This window comes from Neovison vison, chromosome 8, assembly GCF_020171115.1.
Source record: "Neovison vison isolate M4711 chromosome 8, ASM_NN_V1, whole genome shotgun sequence".
NCBI lineage: Eukaryota > Metazoa > Chordata > Mammalia > Carnivora > Mustelidae > Neogale > Neogale vison.
In genome coordinates this window covers 123,928,658-123,953,480 of record NC_058098.1, presented here as the reverse complement: position 1 = coordinate 123,953,480, position 24,823 = coordinate 123,928,658, and the positions used below count along the sequence as shown (strand labels likewise).

The following is a 24,823-nucleotide window of genomic DNA, read 5'->3' as shown; positions in this document are numbered from 1 at the left end:
ATTGCAAGCCAAGTTAAGAAGGCCTGTATCCTACAGAGACCCTCCTTTTCTATCAAACAGGCCTACTTACAGCGATCGAATAGGCTTTGCCTACCGTTGTTTTTGCTCACTGTTGTCTTTGCTCATACCATGCCATATGTGAAATGATCTTTTTCCCCATTATTTCCTGATTAATCAGTTTCTGCCAATTTCTTAGGATGAGGCATAGGTTTCCTTAATTAATATATGTGAAAGTGTCTAGCATAGAGCCCAGCATGTGATAAATGCTCATTAAATGTTATTTTATTTTCTCCTCTCCTTTCCTACATGCTCCAGTCTAGCAAGCATCTCTCCTCTCAAATCTTACATTATTCACCATCTTTACTGCTCACAAAGCACTTAAACACATATTACGCTCTGTGAGTCTCATCTAGACTTAAGTAGCTCGAAAGCATGGACCACACTTCTGAATCTTTGCCCTGCAAACCTGAACCAGGTTTTGGGAATTGAAGACGACCTCGGAGATGTAGTTCAAATCTTTTCAATTTATAAAAATGAAAACATCACACTTTTGGTTACTTGCTCTGTGCCATGAAATAAGGATTGAAACCTATCCAGAAGTTTGACAACTAAAAAGAAAGCTGATCCTCCTCCGAGAACTTTTTGCAGGCAAAACCATAGCCTACAGGTTTGCAGCTTATAATTCCCATCAATATGCTGAACAACGTCTCAATGACTTTGAAAGAAATCAATACCTCAAGTCCTCCTCCTAAGCAGGCTCCACTGATGGCAGCCACAATAGGCTTTGGGGACTTCTCAAGTTTCTCAAATGTTCTCTGTCCTTCCCGTGATATTTGTGTTACCTCTTCAGAGGTCTTGCAAGAGGCTAACATGCTGTAGTAAACATGATAGCAGAGAAGAGAAAAAAAAAAGATGAAATTATACCCTACTTTGTTCAATACCTCATCCATTGTATCCCTGCCCTATCATCTACAAATATTTGATACTGTATCTTCAAATACTCAAGAGTTTAAGAATGGTTTTGCCTCAGTACTAATATCAGCAACATCATCTCTCCATAAAGAGTGTCAGATTTCTGGATCCAGAGAACATGAAACAAAACATGTTGTGTAATTTTATTTTCTATTAAAAAAAAAACCCACATTAGATCACAAAGCTTTCTGTATATGAGAAAATCATCTTCTGGTAAATATTTTCGCTATCACATTAACCATTTTTACTATCAAGTAACTACCAGATTGAACAGCAATCAAAATAAGAGTGGAAAAAAAAAAAAAAAGCTTTCAAGTTATTTATCTCCTAGTGAGTATAAAAGAACAACGGTAGGTAACGTTGTACTTCATGTCCTTTAGTTTCAGTTTGTTTCATTTGCTACTTGGTTCTTAAATGCATTTAAAGTGGCTTTTATACATTTGAACAAAGGTAACTAGTTTTTGGCATTTTACATACTGGGAGTTGCTCAGCTAACCTCACAGAAGCTGCTAAGTATTTTCCTCTGGATATAGGAAGCCAGTGCCAGGTACATCAGTGCCTTGCTAGGCTCAAATAACTGAGCTAGAAGAAAAAGCACTTGATACAGGTAATTTTGCTTTTTCTAAAAACAAAAAAACAAACAAAAAAACCCAAAAACCCCAAATATTTATAAATTCCCAATTACTATACATAAACAAAAAAAGAGTACACAATGTGGAGCAAGATTTAAAACTATACAAATACCTTAAGTACAAATTACTAAGCCTCTAATGCTGGCTATCATTGCCTAAGGTACAAAGAATAATAAAACAAATACTTGTATTTGACAGAATCAACAACTGGTAACATTTTAGCCCATTAAACTAATACTATGATAGAATTTCACCTCCTTATAAATGCTTTAGAAAACTGTAAGCACGTTACATACACATAAATTCCACCATTAAAAAAAGAAAATATTAGCTGCATCACTGAAGTTCCCTTTGACAACTTCAGAGTCCTACCAGCTACTTCATTTTCCCTGAGACAACCATTCTCAAATATTTGTAGTATATCCTTCCAGACCAACTATATATTTGTATCTATAAATAACAGAGGCATCTCACTATGATTTAAAAATGTTTATATAAACTACATGCTATGCAGAATGTTCTATAACTTGCTTTTTTTCTTTTTTTTAAGGGACACCTGGGTGGCTCAGTCATTGGGCATCTGCCTTAGGCTTGGGTCATGGGGGTCCCCGCTTCAGGCTCCCTCCTTAGGCGGGAAGCCTGCTTCTCCCTCTCCTACTCCCCCTACTTGTGTTCCCTCTCTCGCTGTGTCTCTCTGTCAAATAAATAAATAAAATATTTTTTAAAAAGTCTATAAAAGGTCTATAAAACTTAACATTTTCGAGCTCTAACATTATGTTGTGGATGCAGTTAATTCCTTTGAGCCATTCTGTAGTATTTTATCATATGAAAGTTTGTTTAGTTTTCCATTTCCCTAATGACTGACATAATTGCTTCAAATTCTTTACTATTTTAAACTACACAGGGCTGAACATCCTTATACACACGTCTTTAAAAACAAAAGGTGGATTTCTTTAGTATATATATAGCTAGATGAGGTATCACTGAATTAGATGATACATGCATTTTCAATTTCATTAAAGGCTGTCAAAATGTTTCCCAAAGGTGCTGTAGCAATTGGCATTCTTATTAGTAATATATTAACTTTCTTATTTCCCCAAGTCCTTGCTAACACGGTATTTTCAAACTTTTAAGTATTTATTGGTCTGTTGGGTTAAAAAAAAGGGCACCTCATAGTTTCATTGTACAGCAGTTTTTATTCTACGCCAATATTCTTAGAACTGCTTTCGACTTCCTTAAGGATTTAGTCTTACATGGTTTAAGCAACAAGCTCCTCTTCTATCAACTTTATTACACTTGTGAAAATAACTTGAAAAAAGAAAACGTTCAGAGAATTTACTTCCACCTTCTCCTAAGAGAAGGAATGATTAGGCCTGAGAAACATACTATTAGCCAAGATGAAATGTGACTTCCAATCTTTGAAAACTTACTTGATGTCAGCACCTGCAATAAAGCAGCCCGGCTTTGATGAGATAAGGACGGCACTTCTGACCTGATCACTAGCCCAGATTTCATTCATTACTTCCATGAACTCGGACTGCAGTTCTTTATTCAGCGTGTTCACCTGCCAAAGGGAAATACACATAAATCTAAGGCTTTAAATCAGAAGTACGTACACTCTGAAGTAATACACTGTAGTTAATTAACTGAATTTAAATTAAAAAAAAAAAAAAAAAAGAACCACTGACACACACAAAAAAGATACCAGTCTCTTCATGAGGGCTCCACCCTCGTGACCACATGTAAACCTAATTAACTCCAAAAGTTCCACCTCCAAATACCATCACACTGGGGCTTACAGCTTCAACATATGAATTTTAAGACGACAACTTCCACCTGTAACATTATTTAGATAGGGGAAATTTTGTTTTTCAAAGAAACTGCATTATCTATAGCACACCTTTCTGTATTTTTTCCGCTTCGTTGGAATTATGTTAAATCTCTGTGTAGATAACTGAAAGCAATTAAAAAATATTCTTGTCTACAGGCATGCAAATGAATTGTCCCAGAAGATACAACCAGCTCCATGGGGAAAAATCAGTTTGTCTCCATTTGCACATTTATTTCAATATTCCTGATCTATAAATTTGTAGGTACTATGGAGTCTTCTTTGAACTGGCTATAGTATCTCATCAGTATTTTCGTTAATGACTCAAAATCTTTAACATACACATAAAATACATCTACTCAAAGGAGGAATTCAGGGTCACACTCCTAAGAATCTGAATCATATGTGAGCTACAAATAAGTCTACACATGCTTGTTGGTAAGGAAAAATTCATATAACATTAAGAAAAAAAGGAATCAAAGTTAGACATATAGTATGATCTTATTTTGTAAATACTATTTGTTGAAACTGGATTAAATGTTAAAAGTCAGGGCACCTGGGTTGCTCAGTTAGTTGGGTGTTTGCCTCCGGCTCAGGTCATGGTCGCAGGGTCCTGGAATCGAGCCCCGCATCAGGCTCTCTGCCTAGCGGGGAGCCTGCTTCTCCTCTCCCTCTCCCTGCTGCTCTGCCTACTTGTGTATGCTCTCTCTCTCTCTCTCCAAAGAATAAAACTGAAAAAAGAAAAAAAAAAAAGTTGAAGGTATTTGCCTTTGGGTTTGTAGTATGAATGACTTGTTATTTTCCTCTGTATAGCTTTCAAACTTCCCACTATAGGGATGTGTTGAGTCTGTGCTCAGAAAAAATGCTCAACTTAGAAAATTCTGAAAAAATATCTTAAGTTTGAATCATTGGTCAGTGGGCACCAAAATTCATCCTAGTGAAGGGGACTGGTTATTTTCTTTAATTTGTGATAGTTGTTAATTGCTTCCATCTACGTCCTCCTATTACATCTAGGCCTTTAGTAAGAGGATTCCTGAAGTATGAAAACTTGACACCAATTTTATTTGTTTTCTTAAGTAGGCTCTAAGCCTAGTGTGGAGTCCAATGTGGGGCTTGAACTCACAACCGTGAGATCCAGACCTGAGCTAAGTCAGACTTAGCTCAACTGATCCAACTAATCAACTGAACCATCCAGGTGTCCTAACACCAACCATTTTTTTTTTTAAGATTTTATTAATTTACTTGACAGCGAGAGAGGGAACACAAGCACGGGGCATGGAAGAGGGAGCAGAAGAAGCAGGCTTCCCGCTGAGCAGGGAGCCCAATGTGGGGATCGATCCCAGGTCCCTGAGATCATGACCCGAGCCAAAGGCAGAGGCTTAACGACTGAGCCACCCAGGCGCCCCTCCTAACATCAATTTTAGATGGGGGAAAATGCATGAACTCCTGCAATAAAGGTCATCTTGGCAAAGACTGGATTAATGCCCCATGCTTTCCTGAATCTGCCAAAAACAAATGAGGCTTCACTTAGAACAGAACCTGACTTCCAATATGTGAACTACACTCAGTCATTCATTCAAGTTTCTCAGGAAGCTTAACAACCACATTTAACCCAATCTTCTACAGATAACGACATCAGGCAGGTAATGAGGAAAGCATGTGTAACAACCTGGTAGTTAAGATGAACAGGTGATTTCTCTTATAAAACAAAGCTTGCACTTTGGTTCTTACCTAATAAGTCACCTCAGCATGCTACACAACAATAGAAGGCTAATTTCATTAATCCCGGATGTTAATCTGACACCTAAGGTCATCTAGAAGGAATTCTTAAACAAGGACCTCTGCTCCAGAAAGTTGCACTCCTTGAACAATTTGCTAAACTATCAAAACTACAAATTCATGTGAGATTACTGCCAAATTGGTGGATTTCTTTCCCTCCTATTCAGCGCTGGATTCATGAATGTATTAGGAGAAAGAGACCGCAGCAAGTTAAAATTAGGTACCTTTGAATTGGGTGAGTTAATTCGAACAACAGCCACATCCCCTTTGACTCCATAGTTAATATGGGTTCTGGCTAAAAAGGAAAAGACAATTTATTTGTAAACACGTTTATTGCTAAACAAATTTAAAAAGCAGTGTAAGCATGTCAGTAAGAAATTAAACTTACTTCGCAAAGCAGAGGACCCTGAAAAGTTGCGGCAAATATAACCTACAAGAAAAAGGCATTCAAAATTAATTACTTTGTAAAACATAACTGCTGTAGTACTTGCTAAATATAACAAAGCTGGAATTTATAACAACAGCAAAACCCCCCAAATGAGAATAATGTATTCTAGGCCATTATTGTGACTACTACCATATCTGTTTCATTTTAAAGATCAGCTTATGAGATTATTTAAATAGTAAATGTGGTTGGTGGAAGAACTGCCCCCTCAAAGATGTCCAGGTCTCCAGAAACTGTGAAAATGTTAGGTTACATGGCTAAGGGAGCTAAGGTGCTGAACTAAACACTAAACAGAGAGAGACAGAGAGAGAGAGAGAGTAGCCTGGATTATCTAAGTGGGCCCAATGTAATCATGAAGAAGAGAGAGTCAAGGAGGACCAAAGAGATGGCAGCATAAGGACTTAGCCCCACTTTGCTGTCTTTGAAGAAGTCAAGAAGAGCAGGCAGCCTCCACCTGGAAAGCTAGAAAAGGTAAGGAAATGAATTCTCCCTTAGGTCACCCAGAATGAACACAGCCCTGCCAACACTTTTTAAGAAATTATTTATTTATTTATTTATTTATTTATTTGACAGAGATCACAAGTAGGCAGAGTGGGTGGGAAGCAGGCTCCCTGCTGAGCAGAGAGCCTGATGCAGGGCTCGATCCCAGGACCCTGGGATCATGATCTCAGCCAAAGGCAGAGGCTTTAACCCACTGAGCCACCCAAGTGCCCTCAACACTTCTGATTTTAGCTCAGTGAGACTCATTTCTGACATTTCTTAACTGTAAGATAATAAATTTGTATTGTTTCAGACACTAAATTTGTGGAAATTTGTTACAGCAGCAATAGGAACTGAACACAGTAGCAAATAAGTAATCTACAAAGCAATCCATATTGTCAGTCCCAGGTATGTAACAAATATACTCAACCATGTTCTCTAGCCACATCCTCTTGTATTTTTTTTTTTTAAAGATTTTATTTATTTATTTGACAGAGAGAAATCACAAGTAAGCAGAGAGGCAGGCAGAGAGAGAGAGAGGGAAGCAGGCTCCCTGCTGAGCAGAGAGCCCGATGCGGGACTCGATCCCAGGACCCTGAGATCATGACCTGAGCCGAAGGCAGCGGCTTAACCCACTGAGCCACCCAGGCGCCCCATCATTTTATTCTTAATTATTAGTATTAAAACTTTTTAATATCTGATTTTCATTGAAATATACTGCATTGGGGCTGCATACAGTTTTGGAATGCACAATCTAATGCAAAAGAGCGGAGTGCCTAATTTAGAAGCACTATTTAAAAAAAAAAAAAAAGGCTAAAATCCCCAGCAACCTTGGGGCACCTGGGTGGCCAGTGGGTTAAAGCCTCTGCCTTCAGCTCAGGTCATAATCCCAGGGTCCTGGGATTGAGCCCCACATTGGGCTCTCTGCTCAGCGGGGAGCCTGCTTTCTTCTCTCTCTCTCTGCCTGTCTTTCTGCCTACTGTGCTCTCTATCAAATAAATAAATAAATAAAATCTTAAAAAAAAAAAAATCCCTAGCAACCTCTCAGCAGCTAAACCTTCCCACTAGCCTGTGACCATCTGTCTCTTTTTCTGCCCAGTCTCTCATTCTCCAAAGCCCCTACCTTCATCTGGCTCAGAATTGAGGGATGTCAAACAAGAGTCTTAGACTGCCTTAGCATGCAGTGATAATCAAAGGTAATGGACAATATTTTAAACCACACTGGCCATTTTATGTCATGGTAGTAGTCTAAATGAAAATTTTAAACATCACCTCTATGAAAAACACTCTCTACATGACTTAGAAACAAACTTTAGAACTATACCCATTTATAAGTTGATCATGGTCTATGTCTGACCTGGAGGCACGGACCCTACTGGACTGGGGAACTATTCCACATGGCCAAAGCAGGACCCAAAAGACTTCCCAACATATCCAGCCGGACTGCGATTTCCATAGCAGTATTGAAAAGTGATTTCAGAACTAGGTTAGGCATTAAAATCAGTGGGCTCAAATACACTCACAAATGTCTGGGTGACATATAACCTAGAACCACAGAATCAGAATTTAAGGGTGCTGGGCCTCAGAGTCCCTTTTTTTGTTTTGGGTGCAAAAAGGTGGTTTTTTTTAAAAGCATGAGGACAGTACCATGGGCAGAAAGAGCTGCACTGAGGTCCTGAGGAGTGGTGGCCCGTTATATATTTTCAAGTTGAGAGGGTTAGGGATAGTGCAAGCCTCCCAGGTATTTTGGAAACAAGGATCCTGAGGGGTCTAGCTATTGACAGGAAAGGTCATTTATTACTGTTTAGTAGAAACTCAGTCATGAGACCCTTCAGATGCATATTGCTGGGTCATATGCTTGGGGGAGGATTGCTAACATGTCTCTTGGGGAGTAGAGCTAAAGGAAATTTCCAAAGAAATTTTTATATGTTAAAGGAGATTTATAGGATCCTGGGAGGGGGAGGTGGGGGAAGGATTTAGAATTGTCTTTTGCTCTAAGCAAAGTAATTGGGGCTGATAACATTGGGCCTAATAACATTGAGGCAGTTGAATCTCTAGAGGAATGTCACTCTGCCTGTTTCAAGGACTTGTCAATGGGCTACAGGTAGTATGGAAATTTAATAGTTTCTCTTCTGTCTTTGTTTCCCACATCATCCCCCTCTGAACAGTTCTGACCCTTAAATCTTTAAGGTTGCTGAGGGTGGAAGGTCTCATCTTCTGTATCTTCTTCCTGCTGAATAGGGGCATAGAGATGGCCCTATATTTGGGCCAGCATAGATATCATATGGGTCAGTTGGGGCTTATACAGATATAGGAGTCACAAAGGGCAGAGGCAGCTGAATCCAAGGGGGACTGCATGTGTGGATCTTCCCGGGTGGAAGCGTCCATATTTTTAAAAAAGGAAACTAAAGCAGACAGCAAACAAGTGGGCAAGTGAGAGCCACTGACTTGGAGAACCCACTGATTCAGTGGATTCGGAGAGGGACCATCAGCAATAGCCTGATGCTATTGCTTCCTCCTTCTTTCCCTCTATCCTGCAGTTTTACTTGAGAGAAAGAGAAAGCATGCACAGGGCCTGGGGGCGGGTGGGGGGGGGAGGAGGAGGTGTGGGCAGAGGGAGAGAAATAATCTCAAGCAAATTCCTTACTGATCGTAGAGCCTGACACAAGGCTGAATCTCATAACCCTGAGATCATGACCTGAGCCAAAATCAAGCTGGATGCTTAACCAACTAAGCCACCCAGGAACCCCTATTATTTTTTTTAAAGTCCTATTTATTTAAGTAATCTCTATACCCAATGTGGGGCTGGAACTTACAACCCTGAGATCAAGAGTCTCATGCTCTTCGACTGAGCCAACCAGGTGCCCCATCCTGCAGGTCCTTACGAGAGGGGAAAAGACGGCACAGAAAATAGCAGCTTTACACTAGTTTGAAAAGCAAGCAACATATTAAAAGAAAGCTGTGTAGATGATGCAAGTACCAGAGTGAGGTGATCTCTGTTTCTGTCTGCATTTTTTTCTTTAAGCTAATCCAAATCAGCCATCTGAGTGCAAAGAGAAAGGACCCGAGAGTCAAGACTTAGGTTCAACCATCACGTTTTTCAACCATCACGTTTATCATTTATTAGCTGTATAACCATGAACAAGTCTCTTAGTGCACTTCAGTGTTCTTATAAAGACAGAAATAAAAGTGATGTAATGATTATAAAAGTATCTGTAAGTCACAGTGCTACCCATAAGTAAATGAAGATAGAAGTCAGCCATATCCTCAATGGTCATGCCTCTACCTCTCTAAGGAAACACTTCCTTTCTCTGCTTTACTATCACTTAAAATTTGAATCATCTGTATTTATCACTCCTTTTTATCTTTGAATCATGGCTCCACCCTCTTTTACAAGGCCTTATCATGAGATTCGATCTACAGTGATCTTTCCCCTCCCTTCAAAATCCCTTTTGGTTTTTATTATTTACTATTTTGTTCTCTAATCACTGCATCCATAGTAGGTGTTTCCTCCAACTAAAGCGTAACTCTTCCAACATGATCTCGAACTCCCTCATTCAACAACAACAAATCCCTGACTCTGTGTAGCTTCCCTTCTATGGCAGCAGGGGATCACACATACCCCCCATAGGAAGAATCAGTTCCTACCCAGTAGAGATACATGAAGAGGTGAAAACAGGCCTGGCATAAAAAGGAGTTTGCCTGTGAAATGGAAATTCCAGTGGGAGGTGAAACAGGGAATAAGCAAGTCTAGCTAGAACAGGTCAAGTGGATGAAAGTAGGGATGGACTGACTGGGAACGCACGGTTGGAGAGATGGGGTGGGAAGACAGCCAAAAAAATATGTAAAGAAGTATGTTAGGAGATAAATGCTAAGCAAAAAACAAAAAAGAAAACAAAACAAAACAAAACAAAAGAAACAGCAGGTGCGAGGACCTAGCTTAGGTTGCACTTTTAAAGACCAACTATTTGAGATAGCAGGTTGGTGCTCATTAGGTTATGGTTCAAACCATTTTAAACCCTTACCACTAAACTACCTCTGCTGCACAAACACACCCATATTCACATACACAAAACTTCCTCTAAATCAATAGAAACAAACAAAAAAGAGAAAATCAGTAAGTGTACAAACTTATCTTGAATTCAAACCACAGCCAGCTAAATCAAGTTGGTAGCCACAAGGTAGCTTAGCTTTTGAAATCTAGCCCTTACCATTATGCAATCTGGAAAGTTAACTTCACAGCAGCTAGGTGAACTTTAGCCTAGATCAACTGTGCCAGCAAAAGAGAGAAACCTTTGTCCTACTTCTTAATCATCTGATAATTTAACTCAAGAAGATACTATAAGACCTAAAACTACAGCAGAGGAGAGAGTTGCATTAGGTCCGACACAAATTTCAAATATGAAAATGTTACTTTGGTAGTAACAACCAACAATTTTTCTCAATATTCAACTCTAGGGGAAGACATAGGATTAAACAAGTGAGTCAAATTTAAACATACATTATTTACTATTTGCCTCTAATTCAATGAAATTATTTTACCACTTACATAATTAGAAATTTAGATTTAGGAATGGGAATTAAGATATCTTGGTCAAGTTGTGACTGTCATTTGACAGTCATATTCAGAATTATAGCATTAGTGGGGGAGGAATGGGTTTGAACTATGAAAGAAACAAATCAGTTTCAAAAGAATTTATCCATCCACCAGAAAATGTCATAATCTCATTAAACACTGGCCTTGGCACAGGTTTTCAGGGTAAAAGACCAATATGTTGAATTAAATAGCAATCCAGGTGTGCAAGTAATTCTAAACTCACTTTCCAGATATGTTTTCACAAAATTCATAAATTGTTATTCAAATGGACAAAAATCGTAAGCCATATTTTCTTACTGGTGAAATATACATTTATGTGTATATATATATTTCTATGCAAAAAATATAGAAAAGCTAAGCTTGTTATTACATATATAAAATGTAAAAATTATTTTTAAAAATTCTCAGATATACAGAATCAGTTCTTCAGGACAGAAAAGAGTTAATAGCAGCATGAACATTTAGTCCATGAAAAACTGCTTTAAATTTGGAATAACTCCTTTGAAGTTCACAAAGGTTCCCCACTTCACAAATGAGAAAACAGAAGAAATTAACTGTCCACGGTCACTAGAGAGTAAAAGGCCACGCCAGATTCAAGCACCAAAGTCAGACTCCAAATTTAATGCTCTGAATTGCTCTTTCATTCTATTTCTCCTGTCTAAGAAAATCCAAAGTCTCAATCATTTTACAGATGAGGAAAATAAAGATCCGTTAGACCAAGATATTTGTCCAAAGTTACACTAGTGACTGGAAACCACATGACCTGACTACCAGCTCAGTGTTACAGCAGCTGCTAAATCCATAAGCGGTATCTTAAAACCAATGCATAGGCAAGTTCAAATATATACATGTGATTTTCATAAAGCCTTAAACCATAAATGTGGAACACAACAAAAACAAAAAAACTGTAAGGTAAAATGACCAAATGCTAATAGTTACTATATGTGACTAATAATGCGTGACTTTTTTTTTTTTAACTTTCCCCAGTCTTTATGTATCAATTTTTTGTAATATTATGGTTGGTACACACACACACACACACACACACACACCCCACAGCAGTCTTGTGGAAACTACAAACGTTGGTGGCGATTCAGAGAAAGTCTGAATCCAAAATTAAACCCTTACAGAAGCCTCCAGCTACCAGCTACCCTGTACAGAAGCCTCCAGCTACCAGCTACCCTGTACAGAAGCCTCCAGCTACCAGCTACCGTGTTCAGGAGAAAGACACATTACAAATGAAAATTCTGATTAGCAGCCAGTATTATGTGTAACACGCAATAAAAGGTTACATTTCACCTGACAGATTAGAGATGGAAGGAAAACGCTTGATCTTCCCTAATCACCCACTTTAACCCTTTCACTGCCAGTCCGAAGAGAAAAATCCAGCTAATGCAAACCTAACTGGGTACCGTCAGAAACAAAATTAGATTAGTTTTTAAAATGATTTAACTTGGGGTACAGATATTTGCCCCCCCCATCACCTTGCCCTCAGTGTGTCCACAGACAGGACAAGCGTATTTGTGTATTTAAGAAAATATTTCTTCTGGCAAGTTGCAGAACCTTCTCTTGAAATTTAACATACTATACCTTCACACTGGGATTACTGGAACTGCATCATTCGAGCTCCTTATTTAAACGTGGTAATAGGTACAGAACGGTTTCGAGGGAAAGGAGCTGGGAGTGGCAGTAATTCGCAAGGCTGGTCCATTACACCTAAGAAGCTTTCAGGACAGCTCTTGTCACGAGTAAGGTGATGTGGAGCCACAAAGATGTGACAGAGTGGACCGTCCCAGTCCTCCTGGAACTCTCCATCTAGTAGGGCCAGGTCCGAAGCCATCACAGAAGAAAATAAGAGGGGCGTGACGCCAGAAGTGCGCGGGGGACATTCGCGGAAGGGGCTAGACCGGGTGGGCATCACCCAGAAACGGGAGGTTACGGAGCCTGAAATCGCGGCAGCACTCGGGAGCAGGGAGAGAGGAAGGGTCAGTCTCCGCAAGGGCACGCACAGGAGACTGGGTCCAAGAGGGGCATCCTTCCCCCCACGCAGGGCTGCGTTCCCCGACCGGGCGGGGAGGCGACAGCGAAAGAGAGACGCGGCTACGAGGCGACCTCAGGCTGCCAGGCGCTCCCAGCCAAGGCCTCACCTGGGCAGCGGCGCATCCTGGAGGCAGTGGCGCGGCTCAGACTGCCTATCGCCCGTGAGGCCACCATCTTGAGCTGAAGAGGACGAAAGTGGAAAGGGCTCAGACTGGGGTGCGGAGCGGAGGACTTTTCTGCTCAGCCTGGCCCCAGATAGGCGCCCGACGTACTGCCTGACTAAAACCCCCTCGGGCAGAGTTTGCTTTGGCTCCTCACCCTGCCGTTCGCTTCCGGCTAACGAGGCTGCTTTCTTCACTGGACGCCTGGGGGCCCATAGAGGAGGCCCGGTGCCCGGATTTCCAGACAGGCGGCCGATGGGCAGCCTGCGGGGTTCGGGGGCGGGAGTGAAGGGGGGGGCCTTTGGGGAAGGACCCGCCCCTGGGTCACGACTAGTCCCGGCACTTGAGGCCAAACCTTTCGTGCCCGCAGCTAGAGCTCGAGAGGACGGAGCTAAGGTGAGATGGACCGTGCGCTTGGCTCCCCGCCTGGCCTTTCCCTGCAGCGACAGCCGCAGTTCCTTTCCTACCTCCTGCGCCAGTGCCCGCGGCCTCCTTCCTTCTCCTCGGGGAGCGGAGGGAGGCCCCAGCGGACTGGGTCTGCGGGACCACTGCCGTAACTGGGACTAGCTTTATGCGTGTAGCTCTGAGCAGCAGTGTCACCGTGTCTTTTAACTTGTCACCTCGGGTTAACGACCTGTTTGCTCGTGTGTGTGTCGGCCTAAAGCGCTGGGCTGAATTGCAGTGTGTGTGTGTGTGTGTGTGTGTGTGTGTTTTCCCCGTTTTGCTTGTAGCCAGGTGAGCCGCTGTAGACATTTAGAACGCGGAGTTGGGGTTACCCGGTCGGAGCTGCTGGACTGAGACTCGGTCACGTGACCGAGTGTGGCAGGCGTTGAGCTGTTTCTCCATCCTTGGCGGAGAATTAAATGTTCCAGAGGATTTTCTTTTTTCTTTCTTTCTTTTTTTTAATATTTTATTTATTTATCTGACAGACAGAGATCACAAGTAGGCGGAGAGGCAGGCAGAGAGAGAGGAGGAAGCAGGCTCCCCGCCGAGCAGAGAGCCCGATACGGGGCTCAATCCCAGGAAACCGGGATCATGACCTGAGCCGAAGGGAGAGGCCTTAACCCACTGAGCCACCCAGGCGCCCCTCCAGAGGATTTTCTAACTTAGAAGGGATCTGCCCATCATCATCTTGTCATTCATTCCTTTCACCTTGTAGATGAAGCCCATAAATCAGCTTGGGTGGGCATATCTATGGCCACAGGTGGTGGAAATAGGGATAGAGCCCATGTCTATTAAATTTTAGTCACAAGTTCTCCGTTGCATAATAGCTGGTTTTATGTTGGAAAGATGGGTAAGAGTCCTTGAAAAATGCGATTGATTCCAAACGAAATAACGTTAACTTGCAAAAGGGATTCTTGATCTCCGGAGGCCCTCCCAACTCATAAGATTTTTACAGTTAAAAGCTTGCCTTCTGCCCTCAAAATGCCCTCGTGCATATAATTATGTTCAGTGCTTACTATTTAGATAAGGGGTAGTAAACTTTTTTGTTAAGGTCCAGATAGTAAACAGTTTAGGTATGGCAAGCCCATATTGATCTCATATATTTTTTGTTGTGTTTTCTACAACTCTTCAAAAGTGTAAAAACTCTTGTTAGCTAAAAGCCATCCTGTCTTGGCTCACTGTTTTGTTCCTGTACTCTCAACGAGATCATAAGCTCCATCAGGGCAGAAATGTTATTGTGACTTAGGAGAGGGGAGCTAAGTAGGTTTATACCACTGCTCGGTAATATATTAATAGCAAACATGTATGACCCTAGCTATGTATCAGGCACTGTCCTAAGTGTTTTGTGTGTATTAATTTAGTTATTCCTCACAGCAACCCTTTGATGTAGGTGCTGAGATTATCTATATCTTACAGATGAATTATCTACATCTTCCTCTAAAATAGAAAGATTAAGTTACTTGCTTAAGATCCTAAAACTACGGTGGAGCCGGGATTTGGACAGTCTGATTTTAGACTATGTGTCCTTCCATTGTGTCTTAATGATAGTGTTAACAGTGGGCTGTTAAGCCACTCCGTTTTCCTTTTTTTTTGGTCAAGATTTTTGTTTATTTATGAGAGAGAGCATGGGTGGAGGGAGAGGGAGAAGCAGTCTTTCTGGTGAGCAGGAAGGAGCCCCATGGGGAGCTCAATTCTAGAATCCTGGAATCATGATCTGAGCCAAAGGCAAACGCTTAACTGAGCCACCCAGGCAACCCTCGCCCCTATTTTGCTTTCATTACTTGCTGAGCACCTTCTTCCTTTCCCTTACTCCCAGGTGTCAGCAACTTCATGCATCTTTCCATAGTTCCACAGATTATGCCAGCCTACTCCGCTGGAGTTTCCATGCTTCCCAAATCCTTGAGTCAAAAAGGTCTATTTCCTAAAGCTTAGAGCAAATGACAATAAAAATCAACCCTCCCACAAGGTAGTTTGCTTAGTCTCTCTTCCTTTTGAAACGTATTTTTAGTTAATTATTGAGTTAGTAATAATTATTTTTCAGAAACTACAGAGAAAATAAATACACCTATAATTCCACCACCCAGAGATAACTACTATTAACATGTTGCTTAAAAAAACAACAAAACCCAAAACATTTTGCTGTGTATTTTTCTGGACATTTTGTATGCATTTGTATAAATATTAATATACATAGATTTTTAAGTGAAACTAGAATTACACTGTACATAAAAAATAAAATGCTCTAAAATCTTAAAAAACGGTGGGGGGGCACCTAGGTGGCTAAATGGATTAAAGCCTCTGCCTTCGGCTCAGGTCATGATCCCAGGGTCCTGGGATCAAGCCCCGCATTGGGCTCTCTGCTTAGCAGGGAGCCTGCTTCCTCCTCTCTTTGCCTGTCTCTCTGCCTACTTGTGATCTCTGTCTGTCAAATAAATAAATTAAATCTTAAAAAAAAAAAAAAGCTGGGGCGCCTGGGTGGTTCAGTGGGTTAAACCGCTGCCTTCGGCTCAGGTCATGATCTCAGGGTCCTGGGATCAAGTCCTGCATTGGGCTCTCTGCTCAGCGGGAAGCCTGCTTCCCTCTCTCTCTCTCCTGGCTTGCCTCTCTGCCTACTTGTGATCTCTGTCTGTCAAATAAATAAATAAAATCTTAAAAAAAAAAAAAGAAAATGTTAAAAAAAACCTCATTGTAACAGATTTTTTTTTTTAAAGATTTTATTTATTTATTTGACAGAGAGAAATCACAAGTAGGACAAGTAGGCAGAGAGGCAGGCAGAGAGAGGAAGGAAAGCAGGCCCCCCGCTGAGCAGAGAGCCCGATGCGGGACTCGATCCCAGGACCCTGAGATCATGACCTGAGCTGAAGGCAGCGGCTTAACTCACTGAGCCACCCAGGCGCCCCGTAACAGATTTTTTTGAGAAGAGAGGGATTTTTTTGAGAAGAGAGGAATATAAAATGAAAGCTTCTTTTAAAAAAATGAAAACAAAACGAAAGCTCCTCTTTATTCCTTCTGTATACAGACTCTTAGCTTTATGGACTTTTTCTTTCTGTTATAAAAGTGGTGTCTTACTGTGCATATTGTTCTGCCGTTTGCTTTTTCATTTAATATATATTGTGGACATTTTCCCGTGTTAGAACATATATGTATATCATGTCTTTTATTTTTCTTCTCAAACTTCTGCGCAGTGTTCCATGGTATGTTTGTACTATAATGTATTTAACCATTTCCTACTGATGTGCAGTTAGATTAGTTCCAGTGTCTAGTGTGCTACAGTGAACATATATATTGAATATTTCTATAGGCCAGAGATCTGTGTATGCTACACACACATCTTGAGTATTTCTATAGGTTAAAGACCAATTTTAGAAATTACTGGGCTCAGAAATTCACAACTTAAATTTTGTTACATAACTAAAAATTCCTTTCCAAAACCTTAACAGTTTACATTCCTATCAACTGTGTATGGAAGTGCCTAAGTCTATTCTTACTAGAATTATGTGTTAACAGTATTGTTACTTTTTGCCAGGTTTACAACCCCACAGTGATACCTTGTTTTAGTTTTAAAAATGTTTTTATTGTTAGTGAGGTTGAACACTTAAAATTTTGATACTTTGACATTTTTATTTCTGTGAATTGCTCATTTGCTATTTTTTCTTTTAGGCATGTATCAGTAAGGAACCTTTCATTTTCAAATAATAAAATTCAACTCAAATTCAAGGGGATTTATTTTCTAACAAGGAGAAAGCACAAAAGGAGAGTGGGTTTTGGATATGATTCAATTAGGGCTCTAGTTTCCTTTTTGGAAATTCTCAGCTTTGTCCTCTTTTGGGATTGATTGGCTCTATGCTCAGACTAGTTTTTTTTTCCTGTTTGCAAACTGTGGTATCTGTGTTAAGCCTCAGAAGGAAAGATTTATATTCCAGAATTCTAGGTGGAATACTGCCTGGAATGTCAGACTGACCAGATTATTATTCCTAAATCAAGTCAATACCACACACCATTGTTTTAGGCCTTGGTTACCTGAACCAATGATCTTGGCAAAGAGAATGAAATTATTCTGATTGATTTAAATCCTGGAGTTGGGCTGGATTCTATCCCATGTATACTACGTATGGCAATTGCATAATGGAGTCAAATGGGTATTTGGGTGAAAACCACAGATTCCATTATAGATTATTTTTCTTTTTGCTATAATTTGTAATAGTTCTTTATGGGTTATAGATATTAACCCTTTGTCTGTTTTACATATTACAAATATTTTCTCTGAATCTGTTGTTTGCCTTCTAATTTTATTTTAGTATCTTTTTGCTGTGTAGATACTTTACATGTTTATCTAATTAAAACCATTATTTACTCTTTTCCCTTTATGACCTCTGAGTTTTGTGCCATATGTTGGAGTCTTTCCTGGTATAAGAATATGAAAATATTCTGATACCTTTTACTCGTGCTTTTATAGTTAAAATATGTATATATATAATTAGAGTAATCACATCTGGAATTGATTTCTACATGTATGAGTTACGGACCTAAAGTTTTTTTCCAGATAATTAGGCATTTCCCCCCAAAATTTAGTGAATAACTCATCTTTTTGCATTTGAAATGTTACCTTTTTTTTTTTTTTTTTTTGAGAGGGAGACAATTCTTTTTAAAGATTTTTTTATGTATTTATTTTAGAGAGAGAGAGGGACAGCGGAAGGGACAGACAGAGAGTCCCAAATAGACTCCCCTCTGAGCTTGGCCTGTTGAGTTCTGTCTCAGGACCCTACCATCATGACTGGAGCCGAATGAAGAGTCGGACGCTTAATAGACTGTGCCACTCAGGCGCCCTTACTTAAGGGAATTTGTATCCAAGACTGGTGTGGTGCCATATGTAACTTTTGGAACTGGGGTTCTCATCTCATGGGCTTGTTTGTGTCTCGCTGGCTAGAGTCTTTTGAATATCCCTAGGGTGATAAGCCTAGAGTTTGGATTCCTTCATCTCTTTTCAAACCACATATTTGGAAAAACGTGATTTTTTTTTTCTTAAGTCCTAGGGCATCCTCTTTTAGTCTATAAAGACCCAAGAGAAGTTAAAAGAGCCTTTATTATTATTATTATTATTATTTTAAGATTCTACTCATTTATTTGGGGGAGAGGGAGAAGCAGACTCCCTGCTGAGCAGAGAGCCAGTGTGGGGCTTGATCCCATGGCCCTGAGATCATGACCTGAGCCAAGGCAGACACTCAACCAACTGAGCCACCCAGGCCCCCCCTATATTATCTATCTTTTTAAGGCTTTTATATTATCTATTGTATTTGTGTAACAAATATACTGTTTTGGACAACTTCTGGGGGTAACTTAGCTAGGTTGTTCTGACTTGATTTCTCATGAGGTTGCAGTCAGAATGTTGGTCAGGGCACTCATCATCTGAGAGTTTGCCTGTGCTTGAGGATCTACTTCCAAGTTCAGGTGACTGTTGGCAGGAGGTGGCAGTTCTCATCATGTGAGTCACTTCATAGGACTGTTTGAGTTGTCCCAGCTGGCTTCCCCCAGAATGAGTGAGTGATTGGAGAGAAAGAACAAGAGCAAAGCTGCAGTATTCCTTATAGCTTAATCTCAGAAGTGACATATCATCACTTCTGACATATTCTTGTGTTTACACAGACTAACTGTGGTACACTGTTGGGGGCAACTGCAGAAGGGTTTGGATACCAAAAGCTGGAGATTATTGGGAGCCATCTTGGAGGCTGGCTGCCACCATCTTCATAGGCATCTATCATCAGCTTATTCTTACCCCCTTTTTTTTTTAGGTTAAAACGTATTTCAAAATTGAGAAATTATAAAACATGGACAATGACAAGTCTGCCTTACATCCTGTCCTGTAGTTACTCAGTTTCCTTCCTTTTTAACGTCTTGTTTCTACTTTCAGGGATATTTTATAAAGATACAAGGAAATACATATATTATTTTTCCTCTTTTTGACATGAACAGTAGTAGCTGTACACTATTTTACACCTTGCTTTTTTCACTTAATGCAGGTTAACAGTGGTTCCCTATCGGTACATAACCATTTCCTTATCTTTCATAGCTGCATAATATTTCTTTGGGTGGTTGTAGTGTGGTTTACTTAACCAGTTCCGTACTTTTAGTTCTTCTGATATTTTGCTGTTATGAACAGTGGTGACATGCTTCATGTTGCGTGTGCATTAGTAATGTCCTGGAAGTAGAAGTGGAATTGCTGGATCAAAAGTTGGATGCAGTTACAGTTTGTTTGTTTGTAAGATTTTATTTATTTATTGGACACAGAGAGAGAGAGAGAGATCATAAGTAGGCAGAGAGGCAGGCAGAGGGAGAAGCAGACTCCCTGCTGAACAGAGAGCCCAATGTGGGGCTCCATCCCAGGACCCTGAGATCACGACCTGTGCCGAAGGCAGAGGCTTAACCCACTGAGCCACCCAGACGTCCCTGCAGTTATAGTTTTGACAGTCAATCACTACATTGCCCTCCCTAGGGATTGCCCCAGCATGGCCTCTCAGCAGTGTGTTTGTGCCTACTCTTAGCACAGAGTATGTCAAACCTTCCAGTCTGCCAGTGTCACAGATCAAATATTGTATCTCTCTGTGTGGTTTCAGTTTGCATTTCTTTTAGGAGTAAGATTGAACTTCTTTTCATGTATCCAAGAGCCATTCGTTATTTCCATTTCTGTGAACAGTGTGTTCATGTCCTTTGCCCATTTTTTGGGTACTGATTTGTAGGAATTCATTTTTTAAGAATTTAGGGGCGCTTCTAATATATTTTAAATATTTTTTAATATGTAGGGTTTTAATTTTTTTTTTAATTATTTTGAAACAATGGCAAACTTATTAAAAAGTAGCAAGTGAGGGGATCCTGGGTGGCTCAGTTGGTTAAGCTGCCAACTCTTGGTTTCAGCTCAGGTCATGATCTTGGGATTGTGAGATCAAGTCCCCCATTGCACTCTATGCTCAGTGTGGGAGTCTTTTTCAAATTCCCTCTCCTTCCAGCTCACACTCTCTCTCTCAAATAAATAAATAAAATCTTAAAAAAAAAAAGGTAGAAAGTGCAATACACAAAGTTTTTTTCCCTATGGCAGTTGGATGTAAATTGCTAACCGGACACTACATCAGCCCTGAACACTTTAGTGTACATTCACCCACATATGAACATGCACAAGGCACTAATCACAATACAGCCTTCAGAGTCAGCAGGTTAACATTGGTGGCTTCATGGTCATGTACTGCTTTGGCCCTAGAGAAGGACATAAACTCTGGAGCTAGACTACCTGGCTTCAGATCCCAGCTCTGCCTCTTGCTAGCTGTGGATCTTTGGGAGAGTCAGTCAATCCCTGCACGCTTCAGTTTTCTCATCTCTTACAAAGAGTGTAATAATAATAATGTTTAAAATTGTTGTTTGCACGCTATGAAAGCCATGTCAGTGTAGCTATAAGAATATTATTAGAGGAAGGATAGTTACTTGGTAATACATTAAATTTTACGGTTCTTTACAGTTACCACGGATAAGATTATCAGAGATCATAGACTAGAAACCACAAATTGCGCAAATAATCGAGGATATATTTTTGTTCTTTTTTCAGATTTCAGAATGACTTCCATGTTGACTTACACATTTAAAAATCTTCCCAATACATCAAAATGGGCCCTCCAATTTTGTAAGTTTAATTTCTTCTTTCTTTTTTTAAGATGAGATTTAGATTTATAAGCATTTTACACAGGTATTGATTGTACTGCTTTATGTAAACCATTTATTTTATTTTCTAGTTGTGAGACCTCTGAGCTGTTCCTCCCAGCTGCGAGCTGCTCCAGGTACAGTAGTTTGTAAAATAAACATTTCTGGTTTAAATGTTAGATTCTAGAGCTGTGAATTCTGAATAAAAACCAAGACTAACTTGCAAATTCTCCCTTTTCTCTGAGCAACAAGAACATCACTGTTGCCTTCAAATTAAAACAGTATAGGGCTAACCAGTAATGATGTTGCATGGTGTAGAGTTGACAGGAGGCTGTTGCTGGTGTCATGGCAGTGCCATGAACCCTGCCGGTCACTTCATTCAGCTGTCAGTCCTGGAGAGGGTTACCATACAGACATTCTTAAGGCAAAGTCAAATTTTTAAATTTGTAGTTAGTGATAGGCTTCTCTATTAATGAGCATATACCTCTTCCCAAAATGTGGGTGACTGGGGAACTAGTAAATAAAAGAATGTTGTTGGGAACGCCTGCATGGCTCAGTCAATTAAGTGTCTGCCTTCGGCTCAGGTCACAATCCTGGGGTCCTAGGATCGAGCCTTACAACAGGCTCCCTGCTCAATGGGGAGTCTGCTTCTCCCTCTCCATCTGCTGTACCCCCTGCTTATGCTCGCTTGCTTGTTCTCTCTCTCAAATAAATAAACAAAATCTTTAGAAAAAATAAAAGGATGTTATTTAGTCAATATGAAATGAGTAAGTAGGGAAATGTATTGATTTTACATGGTCATATAGACCTTTGGTAAACCCAGTGTAGATCTGCATCTTGAAGGCTTCTATACCCATTATAGGTATGTATCTTCACTGGTCAGAGCTAAAAACATTCTGACATGTTCATACCATTATTCTCTTTGCCTGGGTCCTCAAGTGACCTATGGCTTATGATTTTGGTTTTATTATGGTATTTCTACTTGGATAATAGTTGGATAGAAAAGCACTTTACCAGAATTTGGAAGACCTCTACTCTATTCCAGTTCTGTCTCTTTCTGGGCACTGTGGTCTTGAATTGGTCACTTTACTTCCCTGTGCATTAATTTCTTTGTCTAAAAAAATAATAATAATAATAATTTTAGGCTTGTTGGCCTCAAGTTATGAAGATATCTCAAAGTACTTTAAAAATTAAACCCAAAATGAATGTAAGATGGTATTTTTATATTTTATATATATTGTCAGTAGTCTATTACTTAATCCCACCTAGCGAAGTTTCATTTTGTCATGTAACAATTATATTTCTTCTGGCTTCTAAATTCTAGCTAGAAAATGGATTTGTCTTAGCTTCATGAAGAATAATTCCTTTTTGTCTCATTTACCATTTCCGTAATTCAGATGTTTGCCCACATGGTTTTGCTTTGCAGTCACACAAATGGACCTGATTCTTGACAACTGGGAGAATGTCAAACTGAATACCAACAGAAGGAAAGCATTTATCTGGCATCTCAAGCATTTTTCTTTACACCATTCTTTAACTGTGCTTGTGTTTCTGTCTCCATCTATATTGCAAGCCCTTGTAAGACTGGAGCCTTTTTATACCCCTGGTGTCTAACAGTGATTTGTGCTAGCGCTGCTGAAGATCATGTACAAGAAAGCACAGGATAAGACAAAGGAATGTGACCACCTGATTTGTGGGGAGGGAGCAGGCTTATGCTGGACAGGTTTTAGGTTGTAGTAATTTTGTGACATATTCCTCTTGAAGCTCATGTGAATGTCCCTGCTTGACAGGACTCATAGGGTGAAGGGTTTAGAATAGAAGGATACAGAATTTATTGATGTTTTCAGTCTTTAGATGGGACTTAAGTGTCTGTTGGAAATTTTGACCGATTCAATGGTTATATCTCTATTTGTTATGTATCTATGTCTATAAACACACCATATACATACACACACCACTGAAATAATACATGACACATATTTTATTTGCTTTGACTTCAGTTATATGTGTAAAATACAGAATGTATATCAGCCATAGAATCCTAGGTTTTGGTTTAAATTTGCAATTAGTAATAGGTTTCTCTGTTAATGAGCATATACAAGAGGACCTATTCCAAAAATGTGGGTGACTGGGGAACTAGTTGGGAGGGGGTCATCTAGTCCAGCAAATAATAAAGTTTTGGCAGGGCAGGGACTAGAACCCAGATAGTTTAACTCGCAACTCAGATTCTTATAGTACATTTTTATTGTGTGCCCCTATGCTGTGGGATACGTAAAAAGGAGCCTTTGAGAAAATTCTGATGTGGGTAGGAACCATTGTGCACGAGAAACAGAATGAGAGTCCTTTGGGTGGCGGTTTAATACGTAATGAATAATGAATACTATTTTTAAATTTGACTTGTAGTATTAGTTTAATTACTTTATAATATGCTATCTTGTTTAGAATAGCTAATTTTTGCCCCAGACTTTGCCACAGAAGTTCAGAGGCTAGAACCACAGGTAACTGTAGTTAATCAGGGAAGGCTTTACTAGGAGGTGGAATGTGCACCAGGCCTTGCAGGATAAGTAGGAATTAGATGGACAGAAGAGGCCACTCAGATGAGAGGGTACATGAATAAAGGCAAGGACGCTGAAATGAGCAAATGAGCAGTGTAAGGGCTTTGGGACTCGCTCATCTTATTACATGTTGAGAAAGGGGAAGTTCTTTGGGATGGTTAAGGTGGAACTAGTAAAGCAGGGAATTCATTGGAAGAGTCAGGGATTTGAACTTTATCTCTAAGTGTATAAAAGGGACATGAGCTCAGTGGAATGACATGATGGCATGTCATCTGACTTCCCTTTACTGCTTCATTCTACCCAAGGTCAGTCACGAGTAATCTGCGGATCTTTTAATTCAGTAGCTTCTTTGCAGTCCTCGTTCTCCTTAAGGATTGAAACACTTGACCATCTTGTGCTCCCCGATACTCTCCTGCTTTTGCTGTCATGCACTGTTCTCTCCTGACTCTCCTGCTGCCTCCCTCTCGAGTTCACCTTTTGTCCCACATCTTCTCTCTGTCCTCTGAATGTAGGGAGGTCACAAAGCCAAGTGTCTTTAATTGTGTAATGGACACACTCAAGTGAAGGATAAGAGGGCCGGAGTGTACTACAGCTGGGGAGTGTTAGGAACCGAGCAGCTCTAGGGGCCGGCTCCTTTGTTTTTCTCATGGCCAGATAGTATGTCACTTTCCTGGCTTTGCTGCTTCTCTCTTTATATCCTTCACCCTTCCTGCTGGCTTCTCTGCTCACTCAAGCTTTTTGCTGCTGCATAACTGGCTTACAAGTGACCTCAGTTTGCTAGTACCCTGGTTTTTCTTTATGGCATCCTTTCCGCCTGAACTAATTAGTGTTTTTCTTTATGCTTTTTTGTGTAGATTCCTAAGAGAGAGAGCCTGTCTGGCATAGCATATCACTTATAGAAGATGACATGGGTTTTTTTTTTTTTTAAGATTTTAATTTATTTTTATTTTTTAAAGATTTTATTTATCTATTTGACAGAGTGTGCGCACACTTGAGGGAGAGAGAGAGCACACAAGCAGGAGGACCAGTGGAGGGAGAGGGAGAGGCAGACTCTCTGCTGAGCAGAGGCCCATGTAGGGCTCCATTCCAGGGCCCCGAGATCATGACCTGAGCTGAAGGCAGATGCTTAACCAATTGAGCCACACAGGCACCCCAGATTTTTATTTTTTTAAGTAATCTCTATACCCAGCACGGGGCTTGAATTTAC

General features: G+C 40.2%; 2 protein-coding genes across 2 annotated transcripts in view; one reads left to right on the top strand and one right to left on the bottom strand.

The window, feature by feature from the left end:
- The window catches only part of HADHA (hydroxyacyl-CoA dehydrogenase trifunctional multienzyme complex subunit alpha), a 46,222-nt gene extending 33,207 nt beyond the window's left edge, over positions 1-13,015 (bottom strand). Inside the window, exons 1-5 of the mRNA XM_044261940.1 lie at positions 12,881-13,015; positions 5,600-5,641; positions 5,436-5,506; positions 3,035-3,168; positions 735-873 (exon numbers count right to left, since the gene is read on the bottom strand). Coding sequence (XP_044117875.1) covers positions 735-873; positions 3,035-3,168; positions 5,436-5,506; positions 5,600-5,641; positions 12,881-12,947 — 453 coding nt within the window. The 5' untranslated portion in view covers positions 12,948-13,015. The remainder of the gene's footprint in view (positions 1-734; positions 874-3,034; positions 3,169-5,435; positions 5,507-5,599; positions 5,642-12,880) is intronic.
- Positions 13,016-13,228: 213 nt separating this feature from the next.
- The window catches only part of HADHB (hydroxyacyl-CoA dehydrogenase trifunctional multienzyme complex subunit beta), a 33,525-nt gene continuing 21,930 nt past the window's right edge, over positions 13,229-24,823 (top strand). Inside the window, exons 1-3 of the mRNA XM_044261939.1 lie at positions 13,229-13,330; positions 20,970-21,044; positions 21,154-21,198. Coding sequence (XP_044117874.1) covers positions 20,978-21,044; positions 21,154-21,198 — 112 coding nt within the window. The 5' untranslated portion in view covers positions 13,229-13,330; positions 20,970-20,977. The remainder of the gene's footprint in view (positions 13,331-20,969; positions 21,045-21,153; positions 21,199-24,823) is intronic.